Here is a 12,386-nt window from a genome sequence, read left to right as displayed (position 1 = left end):
TCAGATTGGTAGTAGAGGAGTTGTAGCTCAATGGTAGAGCACATGTTTGGCATGCAAAGGTCCCTGGTTGAATCCTGGCATCTCTAGGTTGTAGTTTTTTTAAGCAAATCTCAAATAGGATGGCAGGAAAATCACCTACTGAGTGAGACCTAATTCAGTGTAAGGAAAAGTTACTTAAGCTACTTTTTCTCTAGCAAAGCAGATGTACTAAAAATAAAATACTACGCTTAATGGTGTTTAATGTGATACTAATGGCAAAAGAGGCACTAAAATGTCTTATTTTTTGTAAGTCATGGTTCTCAAAACAGTTCCGGGAGCCACAAACACCCTGTGCACTGTTGCTGCCAGTCACAAAGAGCAAAGAAGAGTATTTTATCATGGTTGTTTACATCCTTCCAAAAGCACTGTGACAGGAAGCGAAAAAAATAGCCCTGGTAAAGTCATTCCCTGGTTGGAAAATAAAGCTGTCTGTCACAGAATTACACCCCACCCACTCTACCTCGCATTTTCACTTTATGGATAACACCGAGTCAAATGTGGGAGCTACATCAAAGTATCAACCTGAGGAAGGACCCTAAAAATGAAAACCTTTCCAAATCTCCATAGCAGTTCCAGCTGCTTTGGTTCAGACCACTTCAGATTAAACTTGTTTGGATGTGCTCCAAATACATCTGAAGTGGGAGCATTCACCTCCAATTCTTTCCTTGACTGAGTTTGGGCATATTGATTGGTTGTCCTTGGAACATTCTGCTCTGCTGCTTCCTTCTAATAAATGCTTTTATTTAGTTTTTCTAATCTAACAACACAAAAAAATGTGCATGTCGCAGTCAGTTTCTGATACATATGTTACTAAGGCATCCCATATTTCTACAGAAAAAGGGTTTTTCCCCCCTTACATGATGACCCTAATCTAGATTGGCTGAGGTAGGCAGAGACCTCCAGGTATCCAGCCTGGGGAGGATGAAGCCAGCCCGAACTACCAGGAGTTGCACTGGGATCCGGGGGGCTGCACATGATCACATAGAAGGCACCCCCATTTGATGTGGGGAGCGGTCATTTGTTAACAATAGTCTGCTTATTAGAAATGTTTATATAGCACTAAATGAATGTATATTTGTCCGGAATGTGTAGCTATCACAATACATAACATCTTAGGTGTCTGTACATATTCTGCAAACTTCCATTGTTTTTTCCATTGTGACTTCACACTTAGACTGCAACCTGCATCCTCCCTCAAGAATATGCCCAGAGGCTCAAACTAGAGTGTTCCTTATTAATAAAGATGAGGGTATGTAAAATAGACAATTGACAAACCTGTGTTAAATGAACCAATAGAGGTCAAACCAGACATGACATTAAAAGTGTATTTGCATTTATGTGCAAATTTAAAAAATGCAAACAGAACCCATTGTTGAGAGGATGCATCACAGCATGTGTGAAGTGAGAATTTAACTGTTTCCTCCCCTGCTGCAGCTATGAGAAAGATCACTATTCCGAAACCGTATTTCTATTAGGAGGAAAGTCCCTTTAAGCACCTATGGGGAATTTCATGCCAACGCAATAAAAGCTTCAGAGTAGCTATTTTATTCAAGACCAAAACAAGAAAGGGTTAAAAAAATTCCCTCCATACATGCTACAATTTTGACAGTGATCACACACTACCACCTAGCAGCTATTTGCATTTTAAAAAAAGAAGCAGTGCATGTTAAATTCAAATATGCATTTTAGGGAATGGTTGCAGGTCAGTGGAAGAGATCATGGATTTGCATGTTGAAAGCCCCAGGTTCAGTTTGCGGCATCTCCACATAGGGCTGGGAAAGATTCTTGTCTGAAACTCTCTCTACCCCTGCCAATCGGTGTAGGCAATACTGAGCTAGATGGGCCAACAGATATATGGCACTTCCTGTGTTCCTAATGTCACATTTATTCTGGCTCTTACTCTGTATCCTTGCAAAAGCTTGCACAATTCCTTGGTGCAAATATGAATGCTTCTCTATACAGTGCATGCAAGGCACCATATTATGATCACAACCCCTAATACTATTCTAATGCATCAACAGAAGTATAGCATCCAGATCAAGGGAAGTAATAGCACCACTCTACTCTGCTTTGGTCAGGCCACACCTGAAGCACTGTGTCCAGTTCTGGGTGCCACAATTTAAGAATGATAATGACAAGCTGGAACCTGTGCAGAGGAGGGTGAGCAAGATGATCAGGGGCCGGAAACCCTAAGTAGAGGTTGGATGACATTCTGTCATGGGTGCTTTAGTCTAGATTTCTGCATTGCAGGGGGTTGGACTAGAGGACCCTTAGGATCCCCTTTCAACTCTACAATTCTATGATTCTCTGATTAAATTGAATACAAGAAAGATTACTGACTACAAGAAAGATTAGGCATAGTTTAACCCCACTAGAATCCATGGAACTTGTCCATTTAAAGATGCACAAACATTCTACAAGTTCTAATGGGAACAATCAAGTCCCAACACCCTCACCTGGGAAATTAAATCACACAGTAGGTATGGAATTCAAGTAAGCATGTTCCCGATTGTAGAATTAAGCACACTTTCCATGGATCACATTAAAAGTGTTTCTATGACACCTTCTTTCATTGGCTTTCTTCCTTTATCACTATTTTGAGGCACGAAGAACTCAATACTATAAAACATTGTAATTACCAGTATATGTTTTATTAAACCAAAACGCCACAGAGTTAGAACTAAAACTGTTTTGCATTACAGGAGCACTTAGATACCAATGGAGCGATTGACCCAACATGCCCCAGCACTGAAAACCCTAAACAAGAATTTTTTCCCCCAGGGCCCTCCCCGCCCCACTATCAAAATTGGGTTGGGGGCGGGTGGGATTAAGAGAACCCCCAGAATAACATGCAGTGGGTAGAGAGGAGTAGCAAGCTGCTAGGCTTGCACAGGCAGAACACTTGTACTAGCCCAACACTGAATTCCACCCCAAGTCCTACTAATTAAGCAGAAACACATTTTGCTGTCAATATTTCAATCACAGTTTCTTTAAAAAAATTGTTTTGCAAATGACAAGTAGTCAGGCTGTCAGATTGGTAAAGTTTTTGTCTTAAAATCTGCCTGTGGTTACTGGCCAATAGTAGAGAGAAACATGCGCCCTTGCAAGTGGCGGGTGGAGGTTGGGTGAGTATCATGCTAGTGCTATTGATATTTGTGCCTTGTGCCCCAACAGAACACTACAGAAAAGTTGTTGCACATCAGTAATGGCATAGAGGCACCATTCCAATAACTACCTCCTACCCCACTTTAGTAGCTGCATCAGCCAATTTCAAAGCAAAAAGATTCTTCAAATCTGGAGACCACTTTATGTTTTGTTTTATTATTATTTTTAGTATCATGTGGGATACACATGCTTCTCACTGCAAAACTCTTTATACTTAAAACTAATTAGCATAAAAATTAGATCAGGTGGCAGAAAGTCAGTTCCATTTCTGGAAAGTTATTCAAAAATAACATATGCAGAATAAGCATCAAATTATATCAAACTATTCTAAGAGTATCAAAGAATTTCTTAGCAAATAATCTTACTTACTTTTCCTAATCAAGAATCATATCTTTAAAAACATTCCTGCATCTGTTTTTGATCATAATCAAATAAAAGGTTTCCGCAGGAACAGATGGCACTAGTTTTAATGCTTTGTTCCCTAATTAAGATGAAAATGATTTATTAACATTTTATTATATATGTAGTAATTATTTCTTTTGCCCAGTCTATTCATTCTTTTAAAACTTGAGTTTAACATCTCTGGGAATGACCTTAAGGGCTGCAACTGTTTGATGTGAAAGCAAGGATTTCCTGTACTTTAGTATGAAGGTGCTGAGGTGCATAGCTATTTTAAGGGTTAACAATTGTAGTCATTGATGCGTATATATTAGGCTGTATTCATAAAACACTGCGTGTTGCCTGAGTCAACCTCTTACAGTCTAACCGCAGTGACCAATAGGAAGAACAGAAGAGAATCCAAGAAAGCTGAGGTAAGCTAGATTCTCAAGCATTGTCAAATTAGAAACAACAGAATGTTAGGTGTCTTGGGTAATGTGTCTGGGGATTACTGCTGTATATTTAGGGTTTTATGCTACAAATTTACAAGAGCTCAGACTACAAATAATGTTAAAAGGAAACAAAGACTTTTGTACTTAAATGATTTCCAACAGCCACCAGAAATCATCACCTAACCTGTACAAGGTAAAATATTTCAGTTACTCATTATAACAATGTTGGTATATATTTCTTGTAAGAGAAAGATGTCAGAGACATTTTGCTAAATCCAGTATGACATTCTCTGGAAATAATTTAGTTTCTCTCACTTGCTCTTCTTTCTATTTTATTACTTCAGGCAGTATTCTGCTATTTTGTGGACAGCAGTTTCAAAGCCTGTTAGCTCTTTTCAGCTGTTGGACTTTAGAGAAGCAGCCGTTTAAAAAAACCCCCAAACCCATGTAAGGCATTGGTTTTCCCTTTGATTTAGTGATCCTTATGACATGATTTTCTTTAATACTCCCCCCCCCCCAAAAAAACAACACACCCCTCCAAAAAAACAACAACCCAACCTTTCTGCACCAGTGTATCCGGCTTATTTTCTTTCTTTCTTTTGAAATGTTATATATACTTACTTTTAGAAAACCAAGACAGACATAAAAATTTGGGATGCATTGTTGCTGTATAATTACTACTGCATTGTAGTAACTTGGCTTGCATGTTAGGTTTTTTAATGTATAGCTATGGAAAATGTTAGTTTTAATGTGAACAATTTTAAAAAAGAACTGGACAAAGAAATCTGAATACGTGGCCAAGCAATAAAAGTGAAGTTCTAGGGAGAATTTGTTTCCTAAGTAATTTACATTTTAAAGAGGAAAGCCAATAATTTGGGGCACAGGGGAACGATTGAAGAAGAGGTTTTCAAACAGAGCTCTCTAGACTTCTAGGGAACATACCCAGCAAGCAGCTGTTAAAATATTCTTTGATCTTTTTCTTGTGTGTGATGAGAACCAGGCCTAGAAAATCAGAGCCATATGCCTTCTCATCTAGGAGTACAAAAGAAGATGTGAGTTTCTTCATGGAGGACCAAACTAGGACTGGATAGCAGTCAATAAAGGCAATTATGTCAGTCACTGTATGCCACCTCTGTTTTGGGTGATGTTGGGATTTTTGCATGTGAAATATTTTCCCTAGTTTGGAAAAAGGCAAGTTTTTAAATGTTACTGAAATTCAGTAAGAGAAGCAAGCTCTGTCTCTAGCTTCTTTTAAACATGAACTGAATGTGCACACACTTACCGTATCTAGAAAAGGAATGAAATCCAGATTGACACATACTATTCTTAGAGTCATGGCTTGTAGTTCCCCCTGAATTTAAGATACAACTGACCCCTTTTTTCTCTTCAAAAAAGTTGTGACACCATGCAGGACAGCATTTCACCCTTATAAAGGAATGCACATTGTTGCTTTCAGAAAAAGATACTGTGGAGATGTATACTTTCTTATAACTATTTTCCCCTTTTCTCCAAGGTTAACTATGAATGTACAATTGTATTCCAGACTATTGGTAGTCTTTTTGACCAATACCGTGTGGACTCGTAATATCAGGCCAATGTATGATCAGCCTGATACATATGACTGGTCTTTCTACAGCTTTGAGTGTCCACAAGAATGCTTCTGTCCTCCTAGTTTCCCAAATGCCTTATATTGTGATAGCAAGGAACTTAAAGAAATTCCAGCCATCCCAGCAAGAATCTGGTATCTCTACCTCCAAAACAATCTCATTGAAACAGTTACAGGGAAATCTTTTGTGAATGCCACACAACTAAAATGGATAAATCTGAACAACAATAAAATTACCAGCAATGGAATTGAAAAGGGTGTATTCGGCAACTTGAAAAATCTACTCTACTTATTTCTTGAGAATAATGAGTTAGAAGAAGTGCCTGCTCCACTGCCATTGAGTTTAGAGCAGCTGCGTTTGGCAAGAAACAAAATCACTACAATCCCCGCAGGGGTCTTCAACAATATGGAAAACCTCACTGCGCTAGATCTACATCAAAACAAACTGTTGGACAGTACTCTCTCAAGTGACACCTTCCAAGGACTTAACAGCCTCATGCTACTCAACATCGCTCAAAATTCACTTACAAAAATGCCACCAACCCCTCCAGCTAATGTAATACAGCTGTTTTTGGACAATAACTCCATTGAAGCAATACCAGAAAATTATTTTGATGCAACGCTCAAACTGATTTTCCTTCGACTGAACAACAATAAGTTAACCGATAAAGGTCTACCATCCAAAATATTTAACATTTCATCTCTTCTTGACCTTCAGCTATCTTACAATGAACTCACCAAAATCCCATCTATCAATGTTCACCTCGAGCACCTTTATCTTGACAACAACAGGATCGACAGTAAGTGCATATCAGCAATCTCAGACAGAAGTTTTTCCACAGAAATACCCCTCCCCCACACTCCTCCCATTTATAGCACAAATGTTGCAGTGCTGTGCACACATGCCCATGCACACACACATGCATTCACAAGTCCAAAAGTGTATAGGTATTAGAAGCAACAAGAAACCAGACCAGCTCTGGTTTAATGAGAACCTATTGTATTTCAGAAATACAAGTTCTGTACATTTGATCTAAACTGTAAATTCCATTGGCTAGTGACTAAGCCCTATTTTGTCTAACCTCAGTTTTTGAACATAATCCATTCCGGAGGTCCGCTTGACTTCCAAAATGTTTGAAAACCGAGGACCAAAGGTCTGTCAGCAAATTCAATGGGGAAACTTGAGAAATGCGCCTCGGAAGCCATTCGACTTCCAAGGCGTGTTTGAAAATGGAAGCATTCACTTCTGGACTTTTGGCATTCAGCATTCATATTTGTGATCACATATAATGGGATGAGGATCAAGTACAAGGAACATAGGGTCAGCTCCCACAAAACAAATTGTGGCACATGGTTAGAGATCCAAAGTAAAATGTAGATGGGTCTTATTAACTGGAGGGGGGGTGGAGCGCACAGAATGCTCTGTTCACCTAAGACAATATTGCAGACTCTGTGGCCCATAGCTTAACTTCATGTGGTTATGGAAGCCCACAGGCAGAGGAGGAGGAGGAGGAGGAGGAGGAGGAGGAGGAGGAGGAGGAGGAGGATTGAGCTGGGGGAACAGCCAAAGGGATGGATTCACACAATAATGATTTATAATTCACAACAGATTGCCGCAGAAGGAATATACATGTTAACAGAAGAATGGTCCCCATCCCTGACCTAAGGTACACAGATATTTTGTGTGCTAGCAGATCCCTTACCATTAAGCAAACCATCCAAGCATGATAGCGGGCCAACAAAGATCAGCTTAATGCAAACCAGACTGCAATTGCATCACAAGAACAAAACAGAAACAATTAGTGCATACCATAAGCTGCTGAGCCTAACCACAAATCACACATCGAGTCATATTATCACACACATGCATGATAGCACGACAGAATTAGGCATTGCTTCCAAAAACAATTTACCCATTTTACAGATGGGAAACACTAAGAGCTTCTAGTTCAAAGAACAATCACGCTAGAAAATTCAAATCCCAGGCAAATCAAAATTACTAGACACCACTCCTCACAAGGAGTGAAGAAGATACTGCCAAGTTTTAAGAGGGAACATGCAGCCTCATCAACTGGTGACTGCTGAGCAGCAGCCACTTTTAATTTGCTCTGTTACCTTTCTCATCTTCCATGATAAAAAAAAATAGAAGGAAACAAATGATGAACTGTGATTCCTCTGGCTTCCCAACAAGTCCTAATCTTACAGGATCATATTTAAAATATTTACTTGGTGAGTTTTTTGTGGGGAGGGAAGACAATGACTCCCAACCACTTTTCTTATGCTCTTGTTTTGTTTTTTTGTTTTAGGTATTAATGGAACCCAAATATGTCCAGTTCCTATGCCAGGGGATCATGTCTATGAGAGGAACTTACCACGACTCCGCTATCTCCGCCTGGATGGCAATGAAATCAAACCTCCAATTCCATTTGACCTCATGTTATGCTTCCGACTTCTTCATGCTGTTGTTATTTAAGGACAGCTTAGTGTTACCATTATTGCGTTAGTAAACAGGTTTTGCTGGCATTAAACTTGTTAGAACTTCCAGGTGTTTTTTGATCAATTATACTGTCCCCCCATGGAGTTTGATTTTTAATTGTTAGTGTTTCATCACTTCTTTTTCTTTCTCAAAAATACTCTCTTGGTACAGCCAACCTGTCCCAATTATTTTAAATGTCACTCTATTAAGACGATGCTTTTGCTACTCAAATGTATTATCTAGCTGTGGGTTCCATAAAAGTTTTGGCATTCTTCTTCTACACTCTATACATATTGGCCTGCAGATTCAGGTGTAGTACATTTCACATATTAAGCAAAAGTAGAATATATAATTGCTTATTTTGTTATCTTTTTTTAAAAAAGAGCATTGCTGTAGATGCCAGATAGCATGTTTAATGATAAAAATAAGTAGCAGAAATCTCTTTCCCACCCTCTTCATTCACGCAAAGTGTTATCTTGAATACATTAACAGCTGCAACACTGCTTCATTTTGTTAAAATGGGGCCAAATATCTCTCTTTACAAAAATGAACATGTAAAATCGTACAGTTCAGAAGCTCCATATGCATGGAGCATGGCTTTCCACCAGCAGTGATGTTTACACATGTACTTTCTTACTTGTACTATTCCCTCATGATATACCAGCAGAATTGCCAGTAAATTCCACCTGTAAGAAATTTCAAGGTATACCTTAGCAAACCATCTAAGGAATTTTGAGGGAAGAGTTATAAGAAGATGAAAGCAAGTTATGTACATCCCTAAAACACTAACATTGCTACAAACACATTTCATTTATCATTGCACATGAACAGCAGAAGCAGCCTTAGGTATCTGTTTATTGAAAAAGTGCACAAAGATATCTGCAAAAAATGCTTTTGTTAGGAGAAAGGCACATGAACTGTGTTCAAATTTTTGTGCAGGCTTTATTTAACCAAATGTAAACTGGCATAGAAATGGAGCAAACTGAACTTAAAATTGGAAAAATGAGAAAGGGGAACTGAAATTGACAAATCTGTTCATCTCTACTTGGTGAATGTTATCTTTACCTTCCGAAAAAGTAGATTTGCATGCTAAATTATACATAACTAGAGCCACAGTAGCCATAGTAATTTATTTTTAGTCAAACAACTTTACATGATGATGATGATGATGATGATGATGTTAATAAAGAAATGTGACTCACTAATTAGTTTTTGTCATATATTTAGTTTTGAACACTTGACCATGTTCCTTTCTCTACAATTGCAAATTTTACATGTTTCCTAGCCCTACTCTGAGAAGCCAATCATCGTCCTGTCCAAGATTATAGGGCTATAAGAGAAGCAACTGATGACCTTGCCACCCAAAGTCAATCCTGCACTAGATAATAAGATAAGTGCAGATATACATAATGACCCAAACCCAAGCTTTTTGTGTTGGGGAGGGGAATAAGAGAATACATAAAAGCATAAGATTTTCCAGTCGGCGAACTTATACCATGCTGTTGCCTATGAAAGTCTTAGTCTGCCTTTAAGTTGCCACAGTAAACCAATATTCCCATCTGTTTGGAATTGCCCATATATAAAATATGCTGATAAGCACTATTAAGAATCTGTGTCAGAAATATAGAAAATGTTTGCTATATGACTGTATGCAAGAAATGGAAACTATAATGCATAAGACCAATTCAAGGCAACACCGACAGTTCATGGGGTTTTTTTTGGGGGGGGGGTTGCAGTACTGTCTATGTGAACTCCATGGTATTCTTGAAAGTCCAACAGAAAAGAATTGAGTATGAAGCACAGCAAGGTTTATCAGTTTTGCAACTTTTTTAAAACAATAACAGCTGTGTCTAAAGAATCTGTTGATGAGGAATAGTCATTCAAAGGTGCAAAAGAACTACAACTTAAGTATAAATGAATGTCTAACAAAGTAAATTACAAATGGCACATCACAAGGTACAACTTCACATAATTAATGCATCCCTTGAACTTGTATTAAAAATATTCATAGCAGTTGTAAAAAGGGACACACATCTCTAGGATCATACCCATCTGTCCTTTTTATGTACCACATGCAAGAAATTTCTACTCAACCAACTGTGTAGCTGGAAAGAATTAAATCATCTATCACTGGCAAGTCTAAAGGAAAAGTTTGCAAGAGCTATGTTTTATATAACAAAGAGTCTCATATTTCATGGCTGAAGGAGAAAAAGTAACTGCTAAAGGAAAAACCTACGTCATATATTATGCATCTTTATTCAGTGGCATATGAGAAATAATTAATGTATATTTAGTATTGATTAATTTAACCAGTAAAGTCTATTAAAAGTCTGTTGGGACAGCTGATTCCAGAACTGCAGAATCATATGATGCTTATCAGGAAGTAAAGCCTACTGTAAGCATGTTTAGGATTTCAACCTAATAGTACCAAACGATACAAACAACTCCATTTTGAAGCTGTAGTCTAATGGTATGCAACTCCACAAGTAACACTTCATTTATTTTTATTTTGAGTTCTGAATTACAGTATTTTCCCTACCTAGTACCAGCATATCTACAATAGCCAACCTATCATGGATTTGGCTGGCTCTCAACCTCCACCCCCACCTCCATTTCTTTCATCCTCAATTATGGTGGGCTTCAACTCTGCAGGAGAGGTTGACACAGCAGACCTCAGCAGTATTCCACGTGTCCAAGAAGCATGCACTGAACTAACACAAGATATTTTGTTCCTCCCACTCCCAGCCATCACTAGTTGTTGGATGAAGAGATGGAAAAATCTACTGTGTATTGTAGTCCAGCATTTGTACTAGCTTATAATGATAAAAATTCTTAAACAGAATTCTTAGTTTTTATTCACATGCCCTTTCAAAATATTTTCAGTCTTTGGACTCACAAACTGGAGAACTGGACTGTCATGACATCAGTGTTTCATTACACAGAGTTTAATGAGGCACTGGTTGTGAATGGAGAACTTGCCATTTTAATTTGTGCTATCCCCTCTCCCCACTATTTTTTGTCATCCAGTTTGGAGATGTTGTCCATGAGAGCCAAAAGCAAACAATAGTCAATCAGTACAACTGATACTAACAACTGGGAACAGATGGTAAATATTTTCATATGGCAGATTTTGGGAAAACAGAGTGACATTAGGTCTTTGGAATCAGATTCCAAATCAGATTCCAGAGCCTGGAATCAGATTCATATCCCAAGCCCTCTAATATATTTTTTTGTGGGGGGAGGGGAGAGGACAACATAAATTACCCTCACTATTTTCCCCAAATATTGCAATACCTAACAAATGCAGAATTTGAACTGGTCTACTAAAACTGTTTATTTCAAGTCATGATAGACTCATTTAAATTTAGGCAATTATTCCCAATGTTGGTTTTCTTGAAGCTACAAAAATATACACATAGATAGATAGATAGATAGACAGATAGATAGATAGATAGATAGATAGACAGACAGACACACAGAGACACACACACACATATGCTACAGTTCAATAATCTGAAACATACTGGGGTTGTAAAAACAAAACAAAATGGAGCACAGCAACAAATCTTCTCATTCCAAATCATCCAAAGTGAAGCATTTGAACACAAGAAAGCATCATCAATCTACTAAAAAGGCAACCATATTATTAGTTTTTAAAAGACACTGTTTTCATATAATTATAGTGAAGTGGCGTATCTAAAGGATATGTATCTAAGGGATTGTTTAGTACTTATTCCATATATAAGCTAAGTCCCAGGATGTGAAAAATGCATTAGCATATATTCTTTCCCTGTTAGAGGCACATTTATCTCACTTTTCTTCCCCTTTGTTAAAATTTAGATTGTAAACTGTGTGGGACAGGGACCTGTACAGTGAGTGCCATGCATATCAATGGTGCACTATCAGTACTATTACAATGAAGAAGAGGTTTGAATACAAGAATTAGACATTCTTACCTGTAATCAATGTCCTTTTAGATCTGCTGTATTGGGTATCTTTTGTGAAACTGCATTTTCTTTTTCAGAACCCAGTTTCCAGAAAAATCCATTCAACTAGGCCTGGTTTAGGGAAACAAGGCAATGTTAGGACTTGGAAGTTGGTTGAGTGCAGCTTTGGAACATACCAATAGAAAAACTGAAGACAGTGGAATAGTTACCAATGCTGTTGTCAGGATTATAACTACTTGCGAAATAAAAAGTAACTAATTCTTTTGAACCTCACCTACTGTAGCTCTTTAGATTCCAACAGTTATTAATCTTTGACTGCTTAT

The 12,386-nt window shown here is 38.0% G+C and overlaps 1 protein-coding gene and 1 long non-coding RNA gene across 5 annotated transcripts in view; one reads left to right on the top strand and one right to left on the bottom strand.

Moving 5' to 3' along the window:
* Positions 1-12,386, bottom strand: part of LOC310743323 — a 183,655-nt gene that overhangs the window by 169,656 nt on the left and 1,613 nt on the right. For all 3 annotated transcript variants that reach the window (XR_014538944.1, XR_014538945.1, XR_014538946.1), the window contains exon 2: positions 12,073-12,174. This is a non-coding gene — a long non-coding RNA (uncharacterized lncRNA). The remainder of the gene's footprint in view (positions 1-12,072; positions 12,175-12,386) is intronic.
* Positions 3,853-9,321, top strand: KERA (keratocan). Of its 2 annotated transcripts, none has more exons than XM_083573480.1 (3): positions 3,853-4,016; positions 5,548-6,440; positions 7,947-9,321. In XM_083573480.1, exons 2-3 carry the CDS (start codon positions 5,555-5,557, stop codon positions 8,111-8,113), a joined length of 1,053 nt encoding a protein of 350 aa, XP_083429606.1. In that variant the 5' UTR covers positions 3,853-4,016; positions 5,548-5,554; the 3' UTR covers positions 8,114-9,321. The 2 variants fall into 2 exon arrangements, with proteins under 2 accessions (XP_083429606.1, XP_083429607.1); XM_083573481.1 differs by lacking the exon at positions 3,853-4,016 and adding an exon at positions 4,056-4,227.

Source organism: Podarcis filfolensis, assembly GCF_964270895.1.
Source record: "Podarcis filfolensis genome assembly, chromosome: 10".
Lineage (NCBI taxonomy): Eukaryota > Metazoa > Chordata > Lepidosauria > Squamata > Lacertidae > Podarcis > Podarcis filfolensis.
Note: the sequence above shows the minus strand (reverse complement) of the source record. Positions and strands in the feature narration are given on the sequence as shown.